At 35.8% G+C, this 21,151-nt stretch overlaps 1 protein-coding gene across 5 annotated transcripts in view; it reads left to right on the forward strand.

Moving 5' to 3' along the window:
- LOC120627998 (copper-transporting ATPase 1) overlaps positions 1-21,151 on the forward strand; it is a 68,515-nt gene that overhangs the window by 490 nt on the left and 46,874 nt on the right. For 2 of the 5 annotated variants that reach the window (XM_039896157.1, XM_039896161.1), the window contains exons 2-3: positions 1,463-1,524; positions 3,456-3,492. In XM_039896157.1, the coding sequence (XP_039752091.1) occupies positions 1,512-1,524; positions 3,456-3,492 (50 nt within the window). In that variant the 5' untranslated portion in view covers positions 1,463-1,511. Of the gene's footprint in view, positions 1-1,462; positions 1,525-3,455; positions 3,493-7,128; positions 7,240-17,321; positions 17,536-21,151 lie in introns of those variants that run through there. The other 3 variants (XM_039896159.1, XM_039896158.1, XM_039896160.1) reach the window with 3 other exon arrangements.

Below are 21,151 nucleotides of genomic sequence, written 5' to 3' on the forward strand. Positions count from 1 at the left end.
TGTCAGCTTAAAATTTTAGAAAGTTACTGATTCTGGTTGGAATGGATCTCAAATATCTCTAATCGCATATCTGATGCCAGGTGTAGTTTATACAAAGCAGTTTGATAGAGGTTTGCAGCTACATCAACAATCTTACCTTAAATAGGTAAACATTTTCATACTCTGCTTTTTCAATGTTTCTATGAATTGAATCAATAAATGAAATACGACAATACACACATCGCCATCGAAAATACACAATCGGCTGTCAATTTACTCATTAATTGTCATTCCTAAGCCGTTTTTTCAGAGGTAGAATGAAATCCAAATGTAGTTCTCATCTGTTGTACTCTAGGCATACACAAAGTTATAAGGTGTATTACCCAATATTTTTTTATTAAAAAAGTGGATAAATCATCTTAATTGGTCATATATTAAATGACCACTTGTAAAAGGGTTATCAATAAATTCTAGTTCATAACTTTAAGTATATGTAATTGATAATGAAGAGGTAATGCTTACTAAAACTATAAAGGGTTTTCATTTAACTACTGATAGTGTTTGCCCTACTTTGTGCTTGTACTTTAAGGTAAAGTAAATTGTAGTTAATATATATTATGTAGCAAGCTATGTCTATTATGTGAAGAGCAGCAATTGCCTTGTGGTTAGGACTTGGGCTTCAATTTCTGGGGGCAGAGTTCAAATCCCAGCATGATCCTCTACCATTTGTAAGTTATGTGCCTTCAAAGCAATTAAATATGCTTTAACAAAGAGGAAAAACATTGTGAGGTGTCCTGCATGTCTGAAAAATCTCCATAATGTTCTTAAAGCCACCAATCCACACTGGGCTAGTGTGTTGGAAACCCTTCCCACTGTCGGAGAAGACCCACACCCTGTAGTGGGTCGTTAATGGCTTATCTGCCTTACAATGTAAATAATATTTCCAATACCTTTTGGTCTAAAATATGTAGTTTCTTTAAACCACTTGTTTTTTTCTTAACAAGAAAAAATAATGTAAATCTAGTTTGCATTTAGCAGACTTATTTGGAAAAATGCAGTATAACTGACAAGTACATGGCATAAGTGTTATCAGTTCAACAAGGTTTGCTTAGGGTTACCTAGATGAGACAGCTGTTGAGCTGGGCACAGGAAACTACTGATAGTATAGATAACAAAATATACATAAATTATAGATCTGTGTGGGTGTTACAATCTGCTGTTTATGTTCAAAGAGTAGTATCATATAAGGTTTTTAATTCAAATAACATGATTCAGTAATTTAAACAAGGTGGCAAGTTTGCTAGTTTCAGATATATCAAGTAAAGTGGTTTATTAAATTATGAACGGTATCTACTACTAACTTAGAATACTTAATAAGCAATACATATGTGGAAAACTTTAGGAATTTTAATATAAATCTGCTAAACAACACATTGCTTTATTAACAGAAAAAATATTAACTCTATTTCTTTTTCATTCACAGGTCAAATGGAAATTTCTTTGTACAGAAGATGAAATGACCTAGGATCACAATGGCATCAGCATGTAAGTAAACAATAATATGCTATATACATCATTAGCTTAATTCAAGTGGTCAAATATCAAAAGTAACCTCAAGCAAGCCCAATTACAAGAACTAACAATGCAAGATTGTTTAACTTGGTGCAAAAAATTGAGAGACCCAACCCCAAAGAATGGGATTAGGGGCAAAGTTTGTTGTGGGCTTCTTCTTAGACAGTTTGGAATCCATGGAAAGCTTTAGTTAAAGTTGATCATCATATCAACTCATTATCAACCTTCCGCAGGGCACAGGTCTTCTCCCATAATGAGAAGGGGTTCAGTCCATAGTCCACCACGTTGGCCCAGTGCGGATCGGTGGAGTTTACACACCTTTGAGAACATTATGGAGCACTCACAGGCATGCAGGCTTCCTAACGATGTTTTCATTTAAAGTTGTTAAAGCAAGTAATATTTTAATTGCTTAAAAACGCACATAAATTATAAAAGTTAGAAGTGCGTGTTGGGATTCTGACTCAGCCCCCCGAAAGTTAAGTCGAAGTCCTACCCACTGGGCTAAGCTTCAAGTTAAAGTTAAAAAAATTAATAGTTCTACAATTGAGATATTACGTATTTTTGCAGTTTAAAGCATAAAATCATCCTCAGTCGAATGTCTCTCTGCAAAGGTCATAGGAGGTTCATAGGGTATAGATTGACCGAGAGTAAGGTCTACTTACTCTCTGTTCTAATGTTATATAGGCAAAAGCATTGAAATCTCATCATATTATAATGCTCGTACAATGTAAATAATGCTTAAACTTTTTCTTTGTGAAAATGCTTTCTGATAAGCATTTTCACAAAGAAATTGGACTTTTTTCTGGGTTGAGGGATTTTTCATTAAGAAATTTTCCATACCAGCTTAGATTCGGAAATTGGCGTTGTCAACTTGTTTGCTACCGAGTGCCAAAGCATCTGTGGACCGCCATCACAATTCGAACTAGCTTTTACTAGATTTTAAGCTGTTAAATAAATATGATTTCGTTCACAATCTTTAGTGGCAGTTTGCCCTACATAATAAGAATTTATTTTAATAACTAATCCTGAAAATCCTCAAAAATATTAAAATAATACTGCGATGGAACTTAGTTCTTGATATTTTTTAACATCGGTTGGAAGAAATATGCATTGTCACACATCATGCTTTGTAATTTAGTTACTATGTACCTCTTTAAAATAGATTATATCAGTTTTGATAACAATAAGTAGCATTTATAATCTGCGATATTAGATAGATGCGATAGATGATTTAGTATCACACCAATAAATATCAATACATTGTCATTCATTGCATTGAAGTGAAATTTCTTAATGCGCGCCTTAGCCTATTATAATGACCTGCGTTTTCTAGGTGCATGCCTCCTCTTTCTTAGAGGTTAGGTAGGTATATAGGTATGCTTATATTATATATTTTAAGGTGTTTTATGTATTATGGTCTCCATAAGGGCTCGTTATGATATAAATGCCCAGGGAGACTGAAAGGTTATTCCACTAACAAAATATTCCTTAAGAGTGTTTAAGTCACACACACTTCGGGCGTTAAAATATGAAACCCAAAACAACGATTCCATCACTAAGTTTGAAGAAGACTGGTTGTGCCGACCACACGTAACGGTGAACTTCCTACTAGCTAAAGAACGCAGAGATGTGGTATTTCCCGTACTAAAGATTTCTTCGATAACTCTTTCGTTTTTCTTGAAAAAAACCCTGTAGAGGCAAAAAAAGGATCTAATAAGCAAGAAAATAAAAAAAATTATGACGGCCGTTTACAAAAAAAAAAATTATTAACCGCTTTCTTAAATAAAGTGTTTGTCATGTGACAAAAGTGTGTCAAAAGTATGACAGAATTATAATAATCTTTAGCAAGGATCGCCGCGATAGTAGGGGTTTATTACCTTATTTATGATGTTTATTTGTTTCAGGCGAAACGTCGGAAATGTTAAACAACGAGGCAGAAAAGTAAGTTTGTATTTTTTTATTTAAAGTTATGGAAAATATTCACGCCATTCGACTAACTAATCGACGAGAAATCGAATTAGTAGTGAGGTCCCGGAAATCATACCCAAACGTCAGTTAAGTATTGGCCTTTTTAAATAAAGTAATATTTGAAACTGTTTTTTTTTCTGATTATATGTTTCCGTAAGTTATCAGAATTTTACACTATGCTAGACAATGCCCATTACTTGGCTTCAGTCATTGAATCAGTCCTTCACTCGGTTCTTGGCTCGCTCGCAATTGGTGCAATTATTTCTTACCCCAAAATTCGATAGGGTTACTTCGTGATAGCAAGTTAGACCATAACATAGTGTGGAGCAAAATAGGTACCTTTGTACTTCAAGACCGTTTATCCAATTCAGTTTTCTCTATTAATCTATCGCTACAGAGGTCTTTGTCAAACTTCCTGTATGGCGCAAGGCGTAGTTTGCAGGGGTCGCGGTTTCGATTTCCGGTTGCATAATAATTAAGGCCGATCGATAAAACGGCGTGGTGATACTAACTTTATACCTACTTAGGTGCTCAGGCACCAAACCTCACAAACTGCGTCAGGGTATATTTTTTTGTTACTATCAACAACTCAGTGCTACTCCCAATTAGAGATGTACAAGTTTAGTACGTCTCGTATAGGTCGCAAGCGTCTTTTATGCAAGTTTCGTACGTCTCGTGTACAGGGCGCAAGCGTCTTTTATGCAAGTTTCTTACGTCTTGTATACAGGTCGCAAGCGTCTTTTATGCAAGTTTAGTACGTCTTGTATACAGGTCGCAAGCGTCTTTTATGCAAGTTTAGTACGTCTCGTATAGGTCGCAAGTGTCTTATATGTAAGTTTCGTACGTCTCGTATACAACTCGCAAGCGTCTTTTATGCAAGTATAGTAGGTACGTCTCGTATAGGTCGCAAGTGTCTTATATGTAAGTATAGTACGTCTCGTATAGGTCGCAAGTGTCTTATATGTAAGTTTCGTACGTCTGTTATACAACTCGCAAGCGTATTTTATGCAAGTATAGTACGTCTCGTATAGGTCGCAAGAGTCTTATATGTCAGTTTCGTACGTCTCGTATACAACTCGCAAGCGTCTTTGAGAACCTCCTCATGTTTTGTAAGTCGGCTAATTAGAGATACACTTGTTCCTATTGAGCAGCTACCTTATATAGGGAAACTCATGGCTTTGTATTATATCCAGTACCATTCTATCTGACTCTTGCTTAGCCGAATAACTCGACCACAGAATTAAAAACATAAAGAAACCGTGTACTCGACTAATATTAAAGCTTCAAAAACCACTCCACTTTACTAGTGTTTCTCGAACAAACGGTAAGTCACTTCATTCCTATTAGCAGTTGACTGAAATTATTTTAGCCCTTGTGTTCTAAACGTTTACCATAAAATGAGGAAAATGGGAAAAAATTGTGAGCTGGCGACATTTTGCTGGTGTGAAGTGGGATGTGAACTAAGATGACTGTTGAATATTTTTATAAATAATACATATAAATACTTACAATGTACAGATAAACACCAAGCCCACTGCGCCAGTCGGCGGTCTTCCGATTTACATAGGCGTGCAATATTTCAGCTTAATCGAAAATCGTAAAGGGAGTCAAATCTAAATTGCAAGATTTCATTACAGACAGACTGACACCGGTGAAGTTGGAACTAAACAGGAGTTATCAGTCCAAGTGTCTGTAGGTGTATAAGATAGTATCGTTGTTTGCAGAGTCGAGACCTTGTGAACACGAAGATCATCCCATATTCAGTGCTTATGTCTTATCATACGAGTAGGTAATAGGTATTAATTTCTAAATAGAAACAATCCATTTTTTTTTTCGTTTATCTCCCAACATACCGTACAAACTTAATTTGAATTGACATCGTATTTTTATCTTCTTAAAGGTGACTTTCCTCTGCAACCTAACGTAGTACCGGCGACACTGGACAAAGTGGTTTTATTGCTAAGTAATATGTATAGTGATGTGCATAGGTCAATAGGTTTTTATCGGTGGCTGGAAAAAAGGAAAAAGTTTATGCAACTTTTATGGTCTGTTGTAGGGTCCACACTCATGGTAGATTCATATGGGAGTCATGGAAACCAAACGTTCTTAATGTGCTTCAATGTTTTCCTTGTTCACCAATTACACAATTATTCTGATTAAGGTGATGCGAATTCACTTATGTTGTCATATTAGGAGGATATCCCAGGCATGTGCGTAATTACTACAATAGGTAAACGGACAAAAGTATGATTGAATATTTGTGTCCGTTTACCTATCAATATGATATTCATTGTGATTCTGCTATTCATAACACAGACAGGAAAACAAAACTGTTTAATACACATTATAAAATACTTTGACTGCTTCAGCAAGAGTAAAAAAAAGGCAATGAGGTTACAAATTTAAACATTTATGGGAATTGTAAATACGTTAGTGAAGGAAAAATTTACAGTAAAACATTACCATTGTTAGTAGTCTTACTGCAGCCTTTTTGTTCCTTAGTGAGAAGGATATAAAGCTCAGATAGGCTCACTGTGCTTCTTGAATATTGTTCGGCGGGCTTTAGTAACGAACTTATTCGCTTTTCGTAAGATGCAAAACGTAATAATATGTGTTAAGCTGTGTATTTTTTTTTATGCTTTTATATAGTTTACGGAAGATACGCTATAGTTACGATAGATATAGTTTACGATAGCCTACGCTTCGGTAAAATCCTTGGCACCCTTAAAGACTTTAACCAGTTGCAGCACTATGTAACTTGTCTAAAAGTATGTCAATCGGTAGTGTCCGAAATAAATACGATTTGACATCGACGTTTGTACATTGTTTCGATTAGATGACAAGTTTCACTGGTAAGCTGCAGCGCATCACGTAGGGGCAGAGCTAAGTGAATAGCCTATTATGTTGCTTTGTTTTCTAAAAGAAGTGTCCCACGAATGGACAAAGCTCTCGCTCCCATCATTCAATAAATTCTTATTTTGTGCCACTTCAGGCCAGCCAAACGATTTCTCGTGTTAATCATGCCAATAAATTTTGTCATGACCCCGGGGCTATAGTTATTTGTAATCAATAAAGAAACAAAACAAAAAAGGAGAGATTTTAATAATATGTTCAGTTTAAATTGCGAGCTACAATCTTCTATTTAACTTGCTGCGTATGTATGTATCTTTCGATTTGCACTTTATGTAATTATCTGTTACCAAACGGCGTGTCTGTTTACGATAAAAGTTGGAAAGTGATCGTAAGATATCTATTATAGTTTAAATGTTCCCACCTAGGTTAAACTCTACATTTATCCCGATGGTAGTGTGGAGGCAGATCGTGATCATTGCTGATATGATAATGAAGCCAGCATGATTTCGCCATTGCACAAGTAATGGCTCCCATTACGCAATTTCAGGGAATAGAAAAAGAAACGGCAAGCAAATGCTACAAACTTTTTATAGTGCGCATTGAATGAACGCGCCTTCAAAAATATATGGCAGGCAAACAGTCGTAGAGCGTAAAGCTTTTCATTCTATCGATATCTTTACTCCCACACATCACTTAACCCAAGTCAATGCAAGCGTCTACCCAGTTACTCCTCAGTGTTAAATCGCGATTACGCCACAGCGCACGGCTGTCAGACTTTCTACCTTTGGATATCCAATGAGAAAAAAGTTACGTTAATTTCGCGCGGGAAAGTGCATTTGTGTATGGCAAGTCTTGTTTTACACTTCAGTACGCCTTCTATTCTTGGATTTATTTTTAAAAGATATTATTATAAAAATCAAAGATAACAAAATGTTAAAAACGCTAATATATTTGTAGATGCAGTTTCTGTTAAGCCCTTTAGTTGCCATTCCTTTATTTAAGGCGGCGCTGTCGCTAATAAATGGTACGTTATTACACTCATTAAATTCATACAGAGTTTGGCTTTGATTAAATATAGTTCTTAAAATATAATAATTCTTTTTTTTCAATGAGATCAGAACCCGATTAGAAAACTTTTCGCTTGACTGCTTTCCATTTCGGCGTTGTTTTAAATGTTATCATGCATCGACTTCAACCAAATTTAATGGCTTCATTCAAAAGGCATCTATTAGAAAGGGTTTATTACTTAGTGGCGATCCCTTACAACCCTGACCCACCGCATCGACTCGCCCTCCTGCCTTCCCCCAGAATTCTGTTTTTAGAAACTCTGATTAAAGAAACTCCACGCTTCTTGACGCCAGCTAGTGGCAGATATCAAACCTACTTCCCTACTTCACTATCCCTATCCATACTTATACTATAAATGTCAATGTAAGTTTGTTTGTTACGCTTTCACGCAAAAACTACTTAACCGATCCTCATGAAACTTTGTACACATATTCTTGGAAGTGTTAGAAGTAATATAGGATACTTTTTATCCCGACATTCAGCTCGGTTCCTTTGGGAGAGGGGATGAAAGTGTTTGACGATTTTACACCATAACTCCGACAAATTATAACCGATTTAAATAATTATTTTTGTACTATAGAGGTTATAATATGTGTTTAATTTTGCCCAAACTGTGTAGATGTGATGAATGTGGTCGGAGATAGAGGACAGAACTCCTCAGCGGACAGCAGCAAACCGCTCATTTAAGGCATAGCGATACTGAATAGTTTAATTTTTTTTAGAACTACAACTAAATTGAATGCCACATCGAAAATCAAAATCAAACGCAGACGAAGTCGCGGGCAACAGCTAGTAGAAACATAAATAATCATGAATTCGTAAATAGGTTTCATTTCCATTGCTTTTCCTTAGTCGGTTAAATGTACGTACTTCAAAATTATTATTGTTTTTTATAAAAAGCAGGAAAACCAATTAGATGAAGCTTGTTGAACCTGTTATTGTTCGTATGTATTTTCGATTCGTTGTTAACTCCGAAACATTGTAAAAAACTTAAAAGTTATACCGAGAAGCTACTTTACAGCGAGACACCACGGTAAATATATAATAAGTTAAAATATATTCACTGTGGTAACACTAAGATATTAAGTTATAACATTTAAGGCATAAAAATAACAGTTAAAACTAAACGTGACTTGTATAGACCACTAAACTATGGAGGGTAGAGGTAAGGAGAGTCATCTTATATGGGAGAAAAGTTGAAAAAGTGTCCAGTTGTTGCGCTAAATAACAGTTCAAGAATCCTCCACAATGGCGCTGGTGGATGCACAGGGTATGGTATGAATGTAGCAATCGTAGATGAATTGAAGTATGCAGAGTTAAAAAATTTAATGTCATTATCGACTAAAGTAGTTAATTATTGAGAATTTCAACAACTTACGTTGTACAAAATATTGTGGTAAATATAACCTTACTTCCTTGTTTATTTTTCAAGCCTACTCTAACAATATTTATATTTGGCGCTTCTTTTAAGAGTTACCCTGATGCAAATGTGGCGCCATCCTAATTTAATACATTTTGACGACACTTTTTCATATACACAGATGACTCTCCTTACCTCTACCCTCCATACACTAAACTGAACATCATCGCCTCAAGCACTATTATATTCAAAACTAGCGGAACCTCGCGACTTCGTCCGCGTATGGGTCAATCGAGAAGCTAGAAAAGTTCTGATGCTAACATCATAATCATCGTGGCTAGCTAGGTATGTACCTAAGATTATTATACGTGGTATACTGAGTTAGTCAGTTGTCATTGTTTTAGTTGATTCATACATACAGCCATCCATACATCCATCCAGACAAACTTTCGCATTTATAATATTAGTAGGTTACCGTACCATGCATACATTCGACCGTTGTCCCATATGCCTTGCGTCTTGCTGTTATGTGTGAAGAGTAATGTCCTTAATAAAAATTAGACAATACATGTTTGATTGGTTACACTTTCAAATAAAAAAAAATTATTAAGATCGGTTCAAATTTAACGACGCTATGAAGTAAAATTGATAAAAAAATTTATCCCATTTCTTAGGAAGTTTCGGAGGAAACTTATCTTACTTATCAGCATAGAAAATATCCTATATATTGAACCGGAATATCAGCTACCACTATACCAAATTTTAATTAAATCCGTTCAGTAGTTTTTACGTGATGCCCAGAGGGACAGACAGACATGCAGACATACAGACAGACAGATAGACAGACAGACAAAAATTAAATAAAAAGTTGTTTCGGACTCAGTATCGATTATAGTAGTAGTAGCTATCCCCCAGGTCAAAATTTTCTTTTTTAAATTTATTTTATTTTTGTCAAAATATATTAAATTTAAAGAAATCTTCCAGTATATGTCATACCTTTAAGTCCCCAAAATAAGGGTTATAATTTTGAAACGAGAAAGTAAAAAATAGTAACATGGTACATACCTTATAACAATAAAAACTTCATCCCCATTATCATATCAACCCATTACCGGCCCACTACAGGGCACGTGTCTTCTCCCACAATGAGAAGGGGTTAAGGCCTTAGTCCACCACGCTGGTCCAGTACAGATTGGCGGAGTCCACACACTTTTTAGAATATTATCGAAAACTCTCAGGCCTGCAGGTTTCCTCACGCTGTTTTTGTTCACCTTTGAATCAAGTGATATTTTAATAAGTTAAAACGCACATTAGAAGAGTTAGGGGTGCATGCTGGGATTCGAACTCGGCCCTCCGAAAGTGCAGCCGAGCTCCTACCCATTGGGCTGTCACCGCTTTCACCGCAATATACAAACATCATTGCCTGGAAAATAATTTTGCATACATTAAATAGCTTTACAATGAGAGTAAAACCTGGTCTATTCGATATTTACTTGCACTTCTCCTTAACACTAACCCCAATAACATGGCACTTAAGCTACTTACATAAGTTATTTCACCATAAAACGTAGTTTCCATTCAAGGATATATTTTTATATCTCTCACAATCGTTACAAGATAATATTATGATAGGCAGTGTATTGAGGGCGGCTATACATTTAACGGTGGAGTAAAACATGTGTAGGAAGCCTGCATGTCTGAGAGTTCTCAATAATGCTTTCAAATGGGCGCGAAGTCCACCAATCTGCATTTGGCTAGTGTGGTGGACTACTGCGTTCCCCTACCCTTCTTATACCGAGAGGAGACACGTGTCGTAGTGGGCTGGTAATTCGATGATGACGATGACTACTGATATCAAAATAATTAACCAATAATTCTTAAAGTTAAAATTTCGTGATGATTACGGTTATTTTCTTTGTATGGTTTTTACGCCATTCGACGTGCTATCAAGTATTTGCATATATCTTATCTTGGGGTGATCTTTTTAATATGTGGCTATGCAAGTATTATAGCAAAATATTTACTCTCAATCTTTTCAATTATTATTGTCTCGCTTCTCTAACGCGTTTCAATTATTTAAGTAGTAATGCATTGTTTGTTCGGTTTGTTTAGTTTTTGATTGTCATATCTTTGAATGCAGTTAAATGACGTGCCTACTGCCTGGCCTCATTAAACCTGACATCTGACGGTATACCTAATATACTTAGGGTATTTCTAAAGTAGCGCAAAAAAGGTTGAGTCCAACTAACAGATACGCGCTAACGCGGCTTTAAGTCATGGGTCTTAGAGGACACCCTTGGGCGACGCTCTCCCGATGTCAGTTCAAACCTAAGCCTCAGAACATACGTGTCATACATATTGAACTAAATAGATGAGCCGAACTACGATACAACGGTCGTGGATATCTGTTATTCGCTGTTCCGGTTTCAGCAAGTCCAATGTCACCTTTTTAGTGCAATTTCACCGTATAAGGTTAATTTTCAATAGTTCGGAGCTACGTTTGCTAAACATATGTTCAACCTTTTGAGGATTATCAGCTTTTTTCTCAATTATAGATGTTTTATTCATACCTACAATAGATACTGCTACTTCTAGTGTCTAATCGATATTGACTCGCTCCTAGGTGTCGATTCTAGGCCGGTTAATACATGTTTTACGGCTATAGGCCACTAGGGGGCACTGCAGTGATTTTTAACTATATTACCATTTTCTTCTACATATAAAAGGAAAGCCAAATGATCTTTTTAATTTAAGAAATTCATCAGTTGTATAGTAACCTCGGCTTTATATATGTGTTTGAACCCATTGTAAAACTTCTGTAGTTAATTTTATTCGCTCTACGACAATACGGACGGTGTTTATATATCCGTGAGACACCGTTCGTGTTTATCTTTAATACCCACCTATGCACATTGTATAAACTTTTAAACACTGTAAAGTATATACATGTTTGGTTTTTCTTGTACAGTTAATTTACAAATAATATACATATAGTTACAAAGTCTTTTGTCGTCTTCATTTTAACCGATGGGCGCTACTACCACAGGGCTAACGTGCGCGGCACGGGATAGTTATGTCTACCAATTTCTCGTCATATTTCCTATTATAGCGACACACTACACAAAGTCCACAACGCTGGCAAAGTGTGGATTGGTGTGCTTCACACGCCTTCCACACGTTGTTTTCCCTCACCGTTTAATCAAGTGATATTTAAATTGCTTTAATTAAAAACGCACTTAACTCCGAAAAGTCAGTAGACGATCGAACTCGGACTCCACGAAAGTAAAGCCCGAAGCCTTACCCACTATGCTATCTACGCTTAGGCGAGTATTACGGTGCAACTTTCAATGAGGTTGCTACCACCGGCAGTGAAAGTTATTACGCAGCTGTTGCCTGTTACTGTCTCGGTTACTTGCATCCGTTTAATTTATTGCCCAACTGTCTGATGCCCGCGACTTCGTTTGCGGATACTCTATCTAGCACCGGGCTATACAGTCAAACCTGGATAAGCGAGAGTTCAAGGGAGCACAATCTCATTCTCGCTTATAGAGGTTTCTCACTAACACGAGTTTCTCGCTAATGCAGGTACATGGGTAGCGTTTCTCTCTTATAGAGGTACGCAGCAATAACAAGACATATATTCATGCACTATGTAATTTTATTTTATTTAGAACTTATTTACATTAAAAAAAATCCGTCAATTTCGTTTGGGTTTCTGTTTTTGTATTTTGAATGTTTTTCTCTAACTCATAAATTTTGTCGAATATTGCTTGCTCGACTGTCGCTTATAGAGGTATAGATAAGTAGCAGTCTCACTTACGGAGGTCCATGAGGGAAAAACGACTCTCTCTTACAAAGGTTTCTGTTTCTCGCTAATAGAGGTTTTGGGAGCTTAAAATGACGGGTCCTGGCTATTTCTCTCACTGATAGAGTTTTCTCACTTATCCAGTTCTCACTTACCCAGGTTTGAATGTACATGCATATACAATGTGTAACGGAATGGCGAAATACTGTTGAAGGGTGCATAAGTATATTTCATGAAAAATCACCCTGTAAAAATATAAAATCATAATAAGCATATTTATTTTTACACACAAAGTTATTCAAAACAAGTGTTTACTCATGACAACCCTATTAAAGATAAAAGACCGACACGTGTACTATACACGTGTCGGCCTACGCTACGCGAAGCGTACCTCATAGAGTGACAGTTGTCACATGATTTTTATGTGGTCTGTATCTGATTTCTTAGAGTAAAAACTATGACAATGGTTTATTTAAAAACTATTCGCCTTTCGGTTTCAATAATGTACCTCTAAAGCCTCTGAAGTATTATTTCGGTTTTTTCTATTTCTATTTGTATATCTTACTAGTATTTTTAGTAGATGCCCGTGAGTCGTTTTTTTAACTCCCGACGCAAAAAGAGAGGGGTTGTTATAAGTTTAACGTATTCTGCGTATCTGTTGCGTACCTAGTTGATGAGGGGATCTGACCTATTGCCTTATGTCCGATGGATTCGTAACGTTTATTTTTTTAAAACTCCCTCAATATAGGTATCTAATGAAAGGGCTTGACTAATCGAATAATGGAAACTATATAGTCGGGGGATTTTTCAAGGATATTACTATATTTTATAATAATAGTTTTTTTTATACGTATTATATATTTTTTTCGAATATATCGATACCTCTGTATTATGCCACTACACTATAGTCACTGCAACCTCACCTGATGGTAAATGATGATGCAGTCTAAGAGTAACTGGCTAACCTTTTAGGGGGTAGCAGTTACATGAAGTCCATACCTCTCATTTTTTTCTTCGCGACATGGTTACCGTTTATATCTTTATTTACATGTTACTAGAGACGTAGTCGGTGCTATTTTTGTTTTCAGTCGTTATCGCTATCGTCCATCGCTTATCACGTCAATATATCGGTAGTGCCGCGCATTGGGCGCATGAGGCGCTGTTGCACACTAAGTACCTACCCGGCTTCACACGGGCCTAAACACTTGCTGATAATAAACGTTTATCGCTATTGAGCAATTATGTGATACCTACTAGAGTAGTCGTCAACAAATGTAGCCAGATTATTGTACACAAACCAAATTTTTTTTTTTTTTTTTTTATATATATGGAGGAGGAAAATCCTCATGGATACCACTAACTGGCATGCCCGACTTCACCTATAATTATGAAGTGACCTACGGACTAAAAACCTCCTCCATCCTCCACTGTACTTTCCGGTATTACACTAAGTGTTCCATCAGAAAGGCAGCTGTTTAATTTAATTCAGGCTTCGGTGTTCTGCCTATCCCATTCGTCATCTTCCCGAGTTTTCATAATGAGCTTTACCAATTTAGCAACTTTTTCCCATTCATCCTTATTTTAAAGCTGTTACATATTTAAAAAGGTTTTAGGTTAGAGTGTATTGCACCATGCAAATAATGCAACGAATGTCATTTTGTTGTAAAAAATCTATAACGGTATAAAAGTTCTTATTTTAACAATTTTTTGAGTTCAGTTCAAAATACAGTTGTCAACACCCCTCCTCCCGCGGTCGTCGTACGAGGCGATTGGCTTAGTTTATTTTTATTTTGTTTATAAACAGTAGCAAAATATGACAGATTTTCAAATGATAACAAAATCATTATTAAATTAATTAATTAATTAAAATTAAAAGTATTAATTTAAGTATATTATGTTATTTGTTGCAATACCTATATTGCATCGATAGCTATTTCCTTTTACGCTTTTGATTGTTCGGAAGAGTTCCACCAAATCGTGTCCTGCAATAATTTGTTTGTTTGTTTGTTTGTTTTTAAGACTTTATTGCACACACATATTTTATATAAATTAAACACAAATACAGAAGAAACTTCAAAAAAAAATGCAAAGGCGGTCTTATCACTAAAGCGATCTCTTCCAGACAACCTTTAACGTTAGGAAAAAAAACGAAGGAACTATATTGTATAATATATTGTATTCGTTTTTCTGTGTCATCGTACCTATACAATAAAAATGTATTATTTCATTCATTCATTCAAGTAGGTATATTTTACTTTTATCTTTGATGACCTCCTTGGCGAAACGGGTTCGATTTCAGGCAGGGGAACCGATGCTGATTGCTTAACCGATGAAGCAAGTGATATTTATATTAATTACTTAAAACGCACATAACTTAGAAAAGCAGCACGCACCTCTAACTTTTATTGGAACTCGGCCCCCCGACAGTAAAGTCGAGCTTCTACCCACTGGGCTATCACCGCTTCACATAGTTGATATAGTATAATGCTGTTCGTATGCAAATAGGGACAGGCTTGTCTTAGAACAAACAGATCTACGCTTGTAACTAACTTATTTCAGTAGACGATGAAATTATAACACGAAAACTTTTTCTTGGTAAAACTTTTATTGGGACGTCGCGTCGTCTCTAGTACGTAGTATATTATTACTCAAATTTACCTGTAAAGCTAAAGGATTTTCCAGACAGGATGCAATCACGCGCTCTGTTGTCCAATTTTGTAAAGTGTATGTACTCTTAAGACTGACAGTTGTGTCGTAATACATATGAAATGTTTTTGGATTTATAATAATATATCGTATCTCTGAAATAAAAAAAAGGTGTGCTACGTTGTTTGAAAATGTTTAATTACCGTGGGAACCGTTGAAATTTTGGCTGTTTCTGTTTTGGTATTTTGGCTGTGTTTGTTTTTGTTATTTCCTGTTTTCTCTTTTAATTTGTGCAATAAAGACTTTATCTATCGATCTATCTGAATATATAATCTCTTCCTTATTTTATAAAGTGATATTTCTCTGTGATTATATTACAAACAATGTATACTAGTTTTAAAAATAAAATTTTAATTGCCCATGTCATGTAAAGTTGTGGCTACTCAAATCATACCTATTTATTTCGGTAGGTTTTGATGCATTCTTTCGATCGTTTAGCATGATAAAAACTACTTAGATTTTAAAAAGTGGCGTAAACATCGTGATTCAATTAATGCGTAGTTTTCACTTGTGCACTTAACCTTTATAGAGGTCTTCTCCTTAAAGTCGTTGGCGTAGAGTCGCTTAAACCTGAGCAACAACTGTCTGCTTTTCAGCTTTCGTGACGCGTTATTTTCTTTTTATTCCATTACGAGTTAGCCCTTGACTTAAATCTCACCTGGTGCTAACCTGTTTGGTTCAAGGCAGTTATAAAAAACCCATACACCTAATCAGTTTCTACGTGATAGCGACTAGCGAATACGACACCTACTTCCCATACGCTACCACGTAGAAGCCGATTAGGGGTAGTCTGCCGAGGATCATACCCGGGGCCTCATTCTTAAAAAGGCGTTCTCCGTCGCAACACCTTATGAAACTGGTTAACTACAGGCCGGCAAAAATAAGAATAATTGGTAAATTCACTCTCATCCCAGACACCCAATTATGTAGACAAGCGGCACAAGACCGTAGTGTTAGGAAATACCTAAATACAGTACAGTATAAAAAATACCTTCCAGCATAATACGTTCAGCAGTGACCGTCAATCGCTTGAGATGATGATAAAATGGAACGAAAATAGTTCTAAGCGCGCCGACGAATCTAGAATCGTAATGTTTTATTGTTTTATATCGCTTTTGATAATCGTGTTGTAAAATAGTGATTAAAATCATATTAAAACATAAGCGATTGAATGCGTGATTGGGCTCCTCATTAAAAGATAACAATTTATTACTACTCTGATTATAGGCTCGCAGGGAATTAAAATGCTTAAGGCTGGGAGGTGTGTTCACTTTTTAGAGAAAATTCTAGGCAACTATATCTGATGTTGTTGCTGGTTGTAGGTGTTCAAGGCATCAAAGCCTTCCCTGATGTCAACCTATTGTGTGGTTCATCTATGCAGGGTATTATAAGGGTACCTTGAGATCCATCGATCCATTGAGCCCCACACATAGTTTCCGTTGAACATTGCTGTGATCTAAGACTGCTGATCTTCTGATGTCTTACTAACTGACGTAGAATTACTCTGATCATTTGGTGTGCCTTGGCCCGCTGATTGACTTTACTTTTTTAATTTAGAGTTAGCAGGTATATTGTTATTGCCATAAGAAACTGCATCTTTGAATTAGCATTGATTATTTATTGGACTGAAACGACAGCTCTGGTCTTAACTTGCTCTACGAGACCAGAAAGAAAAAATAAGGCGAATCTCGGATCTAAATTAGCCCTACTGTTGTGGGTAGGTCTGCTCTATCATAGAAAAGATATATATTGAGCTTTTAACTACTACACAAGCAAACAAAATTAGTTAGTTAGGTTCCCAATTCTTAAGTACACAAATCTCTTAACAAAACTGAATTGGAAAGTTAAAGTAGTGCTCTTCTCATCACAATGTTTTCAGTGAAAAATACAGCACTATTTTAACATCTGTCAATTTAGTATCATACACTATTTTTATACCTGTCAATTTAGTTTAGTTTATAGATTTATGTACAACAAAATTGGCTCCATTTTATCTAAACATTTAAATAGTATATATATGTGTAGGTACGTAACGCTAGGAAACTTTATAGCATTAAAATACTATTAAAAACTTAAGAAACGTTACCTGCGTAGATTACAGACTGTGTTCAAGTACAGTGTTGTGTGAAGTGTAAAAATGATAAATTAAGTGTGAAAAGTGTAAAGTGACAAAAATGCTTTCCCGAAATATTAAATACAAGCTTCTGGAGGACGACGAAAATGGGTAAGATTTTAACAAATTGCTTTTTTTTAATAATCCATGTAGTCATGTGTACCGGGTAATTTGGTTCACGTGCAGGTGGACATTTATTGCGATGTTCAATGACTCTATTGTTTAAATGTTGTTGAACAAGTTAAATATTTGCTGTTTATTTTTTCTGTATCCCATCTTTCTTTTCTAAATCCATGATAATAATACCGGAGAGTTATAAATTTAAATATCTGTATGTTTGTGTAAGTTTCATAGTTAAGCTCAGTCGGATAAATTTAAGTACGGGTTTTTTTAACAATACATGTTTATTAATGTAGGCTGTCAGTACTAATCCTCGAAATGGCTTAACTACAACTAGCAAACTAACAACTATATTGACGACTTTCACAGGCAGGTATGTGATACTACATAAAATATGCATTTAAAAAGTCTGAAAATTCACAACTTGTTAGAATTACACGGAGTTGTACTACATCGTTATTATATTTCGAGTTAAATTAGTAGATTTTTAATTGTGTATTTAAATTAGAAGACATGTTGACAAGTTTGTCGTAATTCTAAATCTAAATTACTATCTCTCTTGGCTGGAACTTGGCTGACACGCTCCGCGTGTCTTGCTGGTTGCTTTATATCCCCGAAAAACCGACATTTACTTTACTGCTACTTATTTTATAAGTAGTAATGGTTAAAATCTGCGACGAGGCCATAAAACATAGATACAGATAAGTGCTGCTCCTTGACACACTTTTATTTCCGCTGGTAGAGATTTATCAAGACTTATTCAATTGGACAGGTTCCGTGGTACCGTACAGACAAGAACTTGCTTAGAACTATAAAGGTAAAAAATGATCGCACGTTGCCACAAAAGGCGAAAGAGCCGCTCTTTAAAATAATATTGCCATGCCGTATCAACAACGTAACACAAGTTAGCGTTCAGCCGCAATTTTACCTGCTGATAACTGATGATTCTGTCTAAGATGGTAACGGGCTAAACTGTTAGGGGTACAGCAGTTATATTCAACCCATACCTATAACCAGAACGCTAAATCGCTTAGCGGCACGTCTTCACGAGTGGTAACTAGAAGTTTTCCACCCGACCAGACCAGGGAAAGTTCAGTGGAAGTGTCGCGTTTTCCAGTAAACATTAAGTTAAGAAAGTATTAATTTAGTATCTTTAATAAAATATTGACATTCCGTGGCAAGTGGCGATGCATCCTCCCCAAAAATGGTAAACCAGATATTAAGTTACGTTAATACTACCAATACTAATGCCCGTTTAACCTAGGCGTACACTAACGAATGCCAAAGGATCTAGGCAATGTCTAAATAAAAATAAACTCTTAGATGTTAACTATTTGTGGACGGTTGATGTCTGCCTAGAAATCTTCTTAAATAAGGAGTTACTTATTTACCGGCCCACACTTCGCCTTATTTATAATATCGTTTATCAAATGATCAGGTATATAATAATTCTCATCTATGTTGTCATTTAACAATAACTGATAAACGAGTTTGGTTATTAAAATAAAACATAATCTCCTATATTATCTGATCTTCTTGCAAACATCGTTCATAAATGAGACAGTAACCCATCTTCAGCCCTCGTATAGATATCGATATCTAATGAATTTCACTTAAGTTGAACTAAAAATGTCGGGGCGTTAATATTACATTCCAGGGGATGTCGGAATTCAATGCACGCCCACCAAACGACCCTGACTATATAACTGCTATAGCGGTTGCTTCAAATTATGAGAACTTGTTATGAAGCTATATTGAGAATGAAGAAATCGACAAACATGAGGGGCGGCGGGGTTTTTTTTTTTATTTGTTTAATGTGTTTAATAGTCGTTTTATATACTCATCAAATTTTGTATGAAGATGAAGATGGTCACTGATTGTCACTGATTAGCAACTGTCAGAAATGTAAGGATGATTACAAGACACTAGAGTTGCTTTCGGGTGCTGTGACACTGTAACGTAAGAGTGATAAATAACTTATTTTACTTTTTTGAAGCTTAAGTTCGCATTCATGTATTTCTAGCGTACCTAGAAATGTATTAAATATTTGAAAATAAGTACACCAAGAATGGATATGAATAAAACCGTTTGCTGCCGACAGACGAGCAGAGAGAGCCGTCTCAGAATTCATTATATCCACCAGGCACAAAGCCAAGATGGCAGGCCTTCGCTTTTAAAGCACAACACCGGAGAAGCCTGCCTACCTGCTTACCGCGGAAAAGTTCCGGGTAAGGAAGCAATGCTTCGAGGCCCATACCACCAAGTTGGCCTATTAGGCCTAAATATAGACTTTAAAACCTTTTATCTTTTTTTGGTTGATCTTTTTTTGCCTCTATAAATGTTCTATACACGAAAACGTTTCGATACGAGTATGTGCAGACTCTCAAGTTCCGAAAAGAATTGTAATTGATACGGAACAATATATTCCACAGCTAGTACCAATTATACAATTATTTTAATGAAAATAGTATCCGGAGCCGAAGGCCATAAGACCGGCAGCTGATTATAATCACAATACATTCTGTTTCAATCCTCATTACCATAAGTTAATATTGGATCAATGGCAAGTTTTGTCTTTTGAAGGTGTATTGACTTAGCATGGATGATACTCGCATACATTATATGTATTTGTGACATTCCTTTGATACGCTTCTCCTATCTCAGTCTCAGTGTCGGACCATCCAAGCAATTATATTTTCGTATTATTTCATGCAGTGCTTCCACTAACATAGGTATCGCTGATCTGTGTCCGTGAAAAAATTGGTCTAAACATATTTATTTCTTACTTTAGATTTATACCTAACAAAGTCGGTTCTTTTTTGTAAAAAAAAAGAGTGTGTGTACTTATGTACACGCGTTAGAAGTTAGACTTCTTTGGCGTATGGAAAAAATATAACTAAAATGCAGTAGTGATTAATATTAAAATTATTCAAAAAGATTTCATTTCAATAAAAAAGGTTTTATTAATGTAATAATATTTATTTATTTACACTGTTTGTACTGTTACGAAACACGTGTTGTTAATATAAAAATAATAGAATGTACAACTTGAACATAGTTATCGATTTTCATGCCACCTAGAACTAACTTTACGGTGTAGAATTCAGGTGTCGGTGTGCGCGCGCATCGTGAAAATTCACTCTCATCAGGTTCCTCCATCGCGCCAAAAGAAGTATAACTTCAAAAAAAATTACACGCTTTTTAGTGGGTAGGTTTGCAATCATGTCGAAGTAATAATAGCCGAATTTCTACTGCTCATAATAACCAATGTACAGCATTGTTAATCGTTGAGGAATTTCTTCGTCTGCCTGTAGTCTCCATCATTAGATCTACTGTAGAGCTTCATTATAACCCATATGGTTGCAAAGTTCTCATCAGAATAAAATACTTTTTGAAAAACTTACAACCGCACTAGTCGCCGCTACGATTTTCGGAAGGTCCCTTCGATTTCTCTGGTCTGTCATCATCAAACCCTAATTTCCTTATCATGGGACCACGTTTGAAATATTTTCTTTCCAACAAAAAAAGAATCCTCAAAATCGGTTCATATACGACTAAGTCATCCGCGAACAAACATAAAAAAGCATATATACTAATCGAGGACCTA

The sequence above is a fragment of the Pararge aegeria genome, chromosome 12 (assembly GCF_905163445.1).
Source record: "Pararge aegeria chromosome 12, ilParAegt1.1, whole genome shotgun sequence".
Classification (NCBI taxonomy): Eukaryota; Metazoa; Arthropoda; class Insecta; order Lepidoptera; family Nymphalidae; genus Pararge; species Pararge aegeria.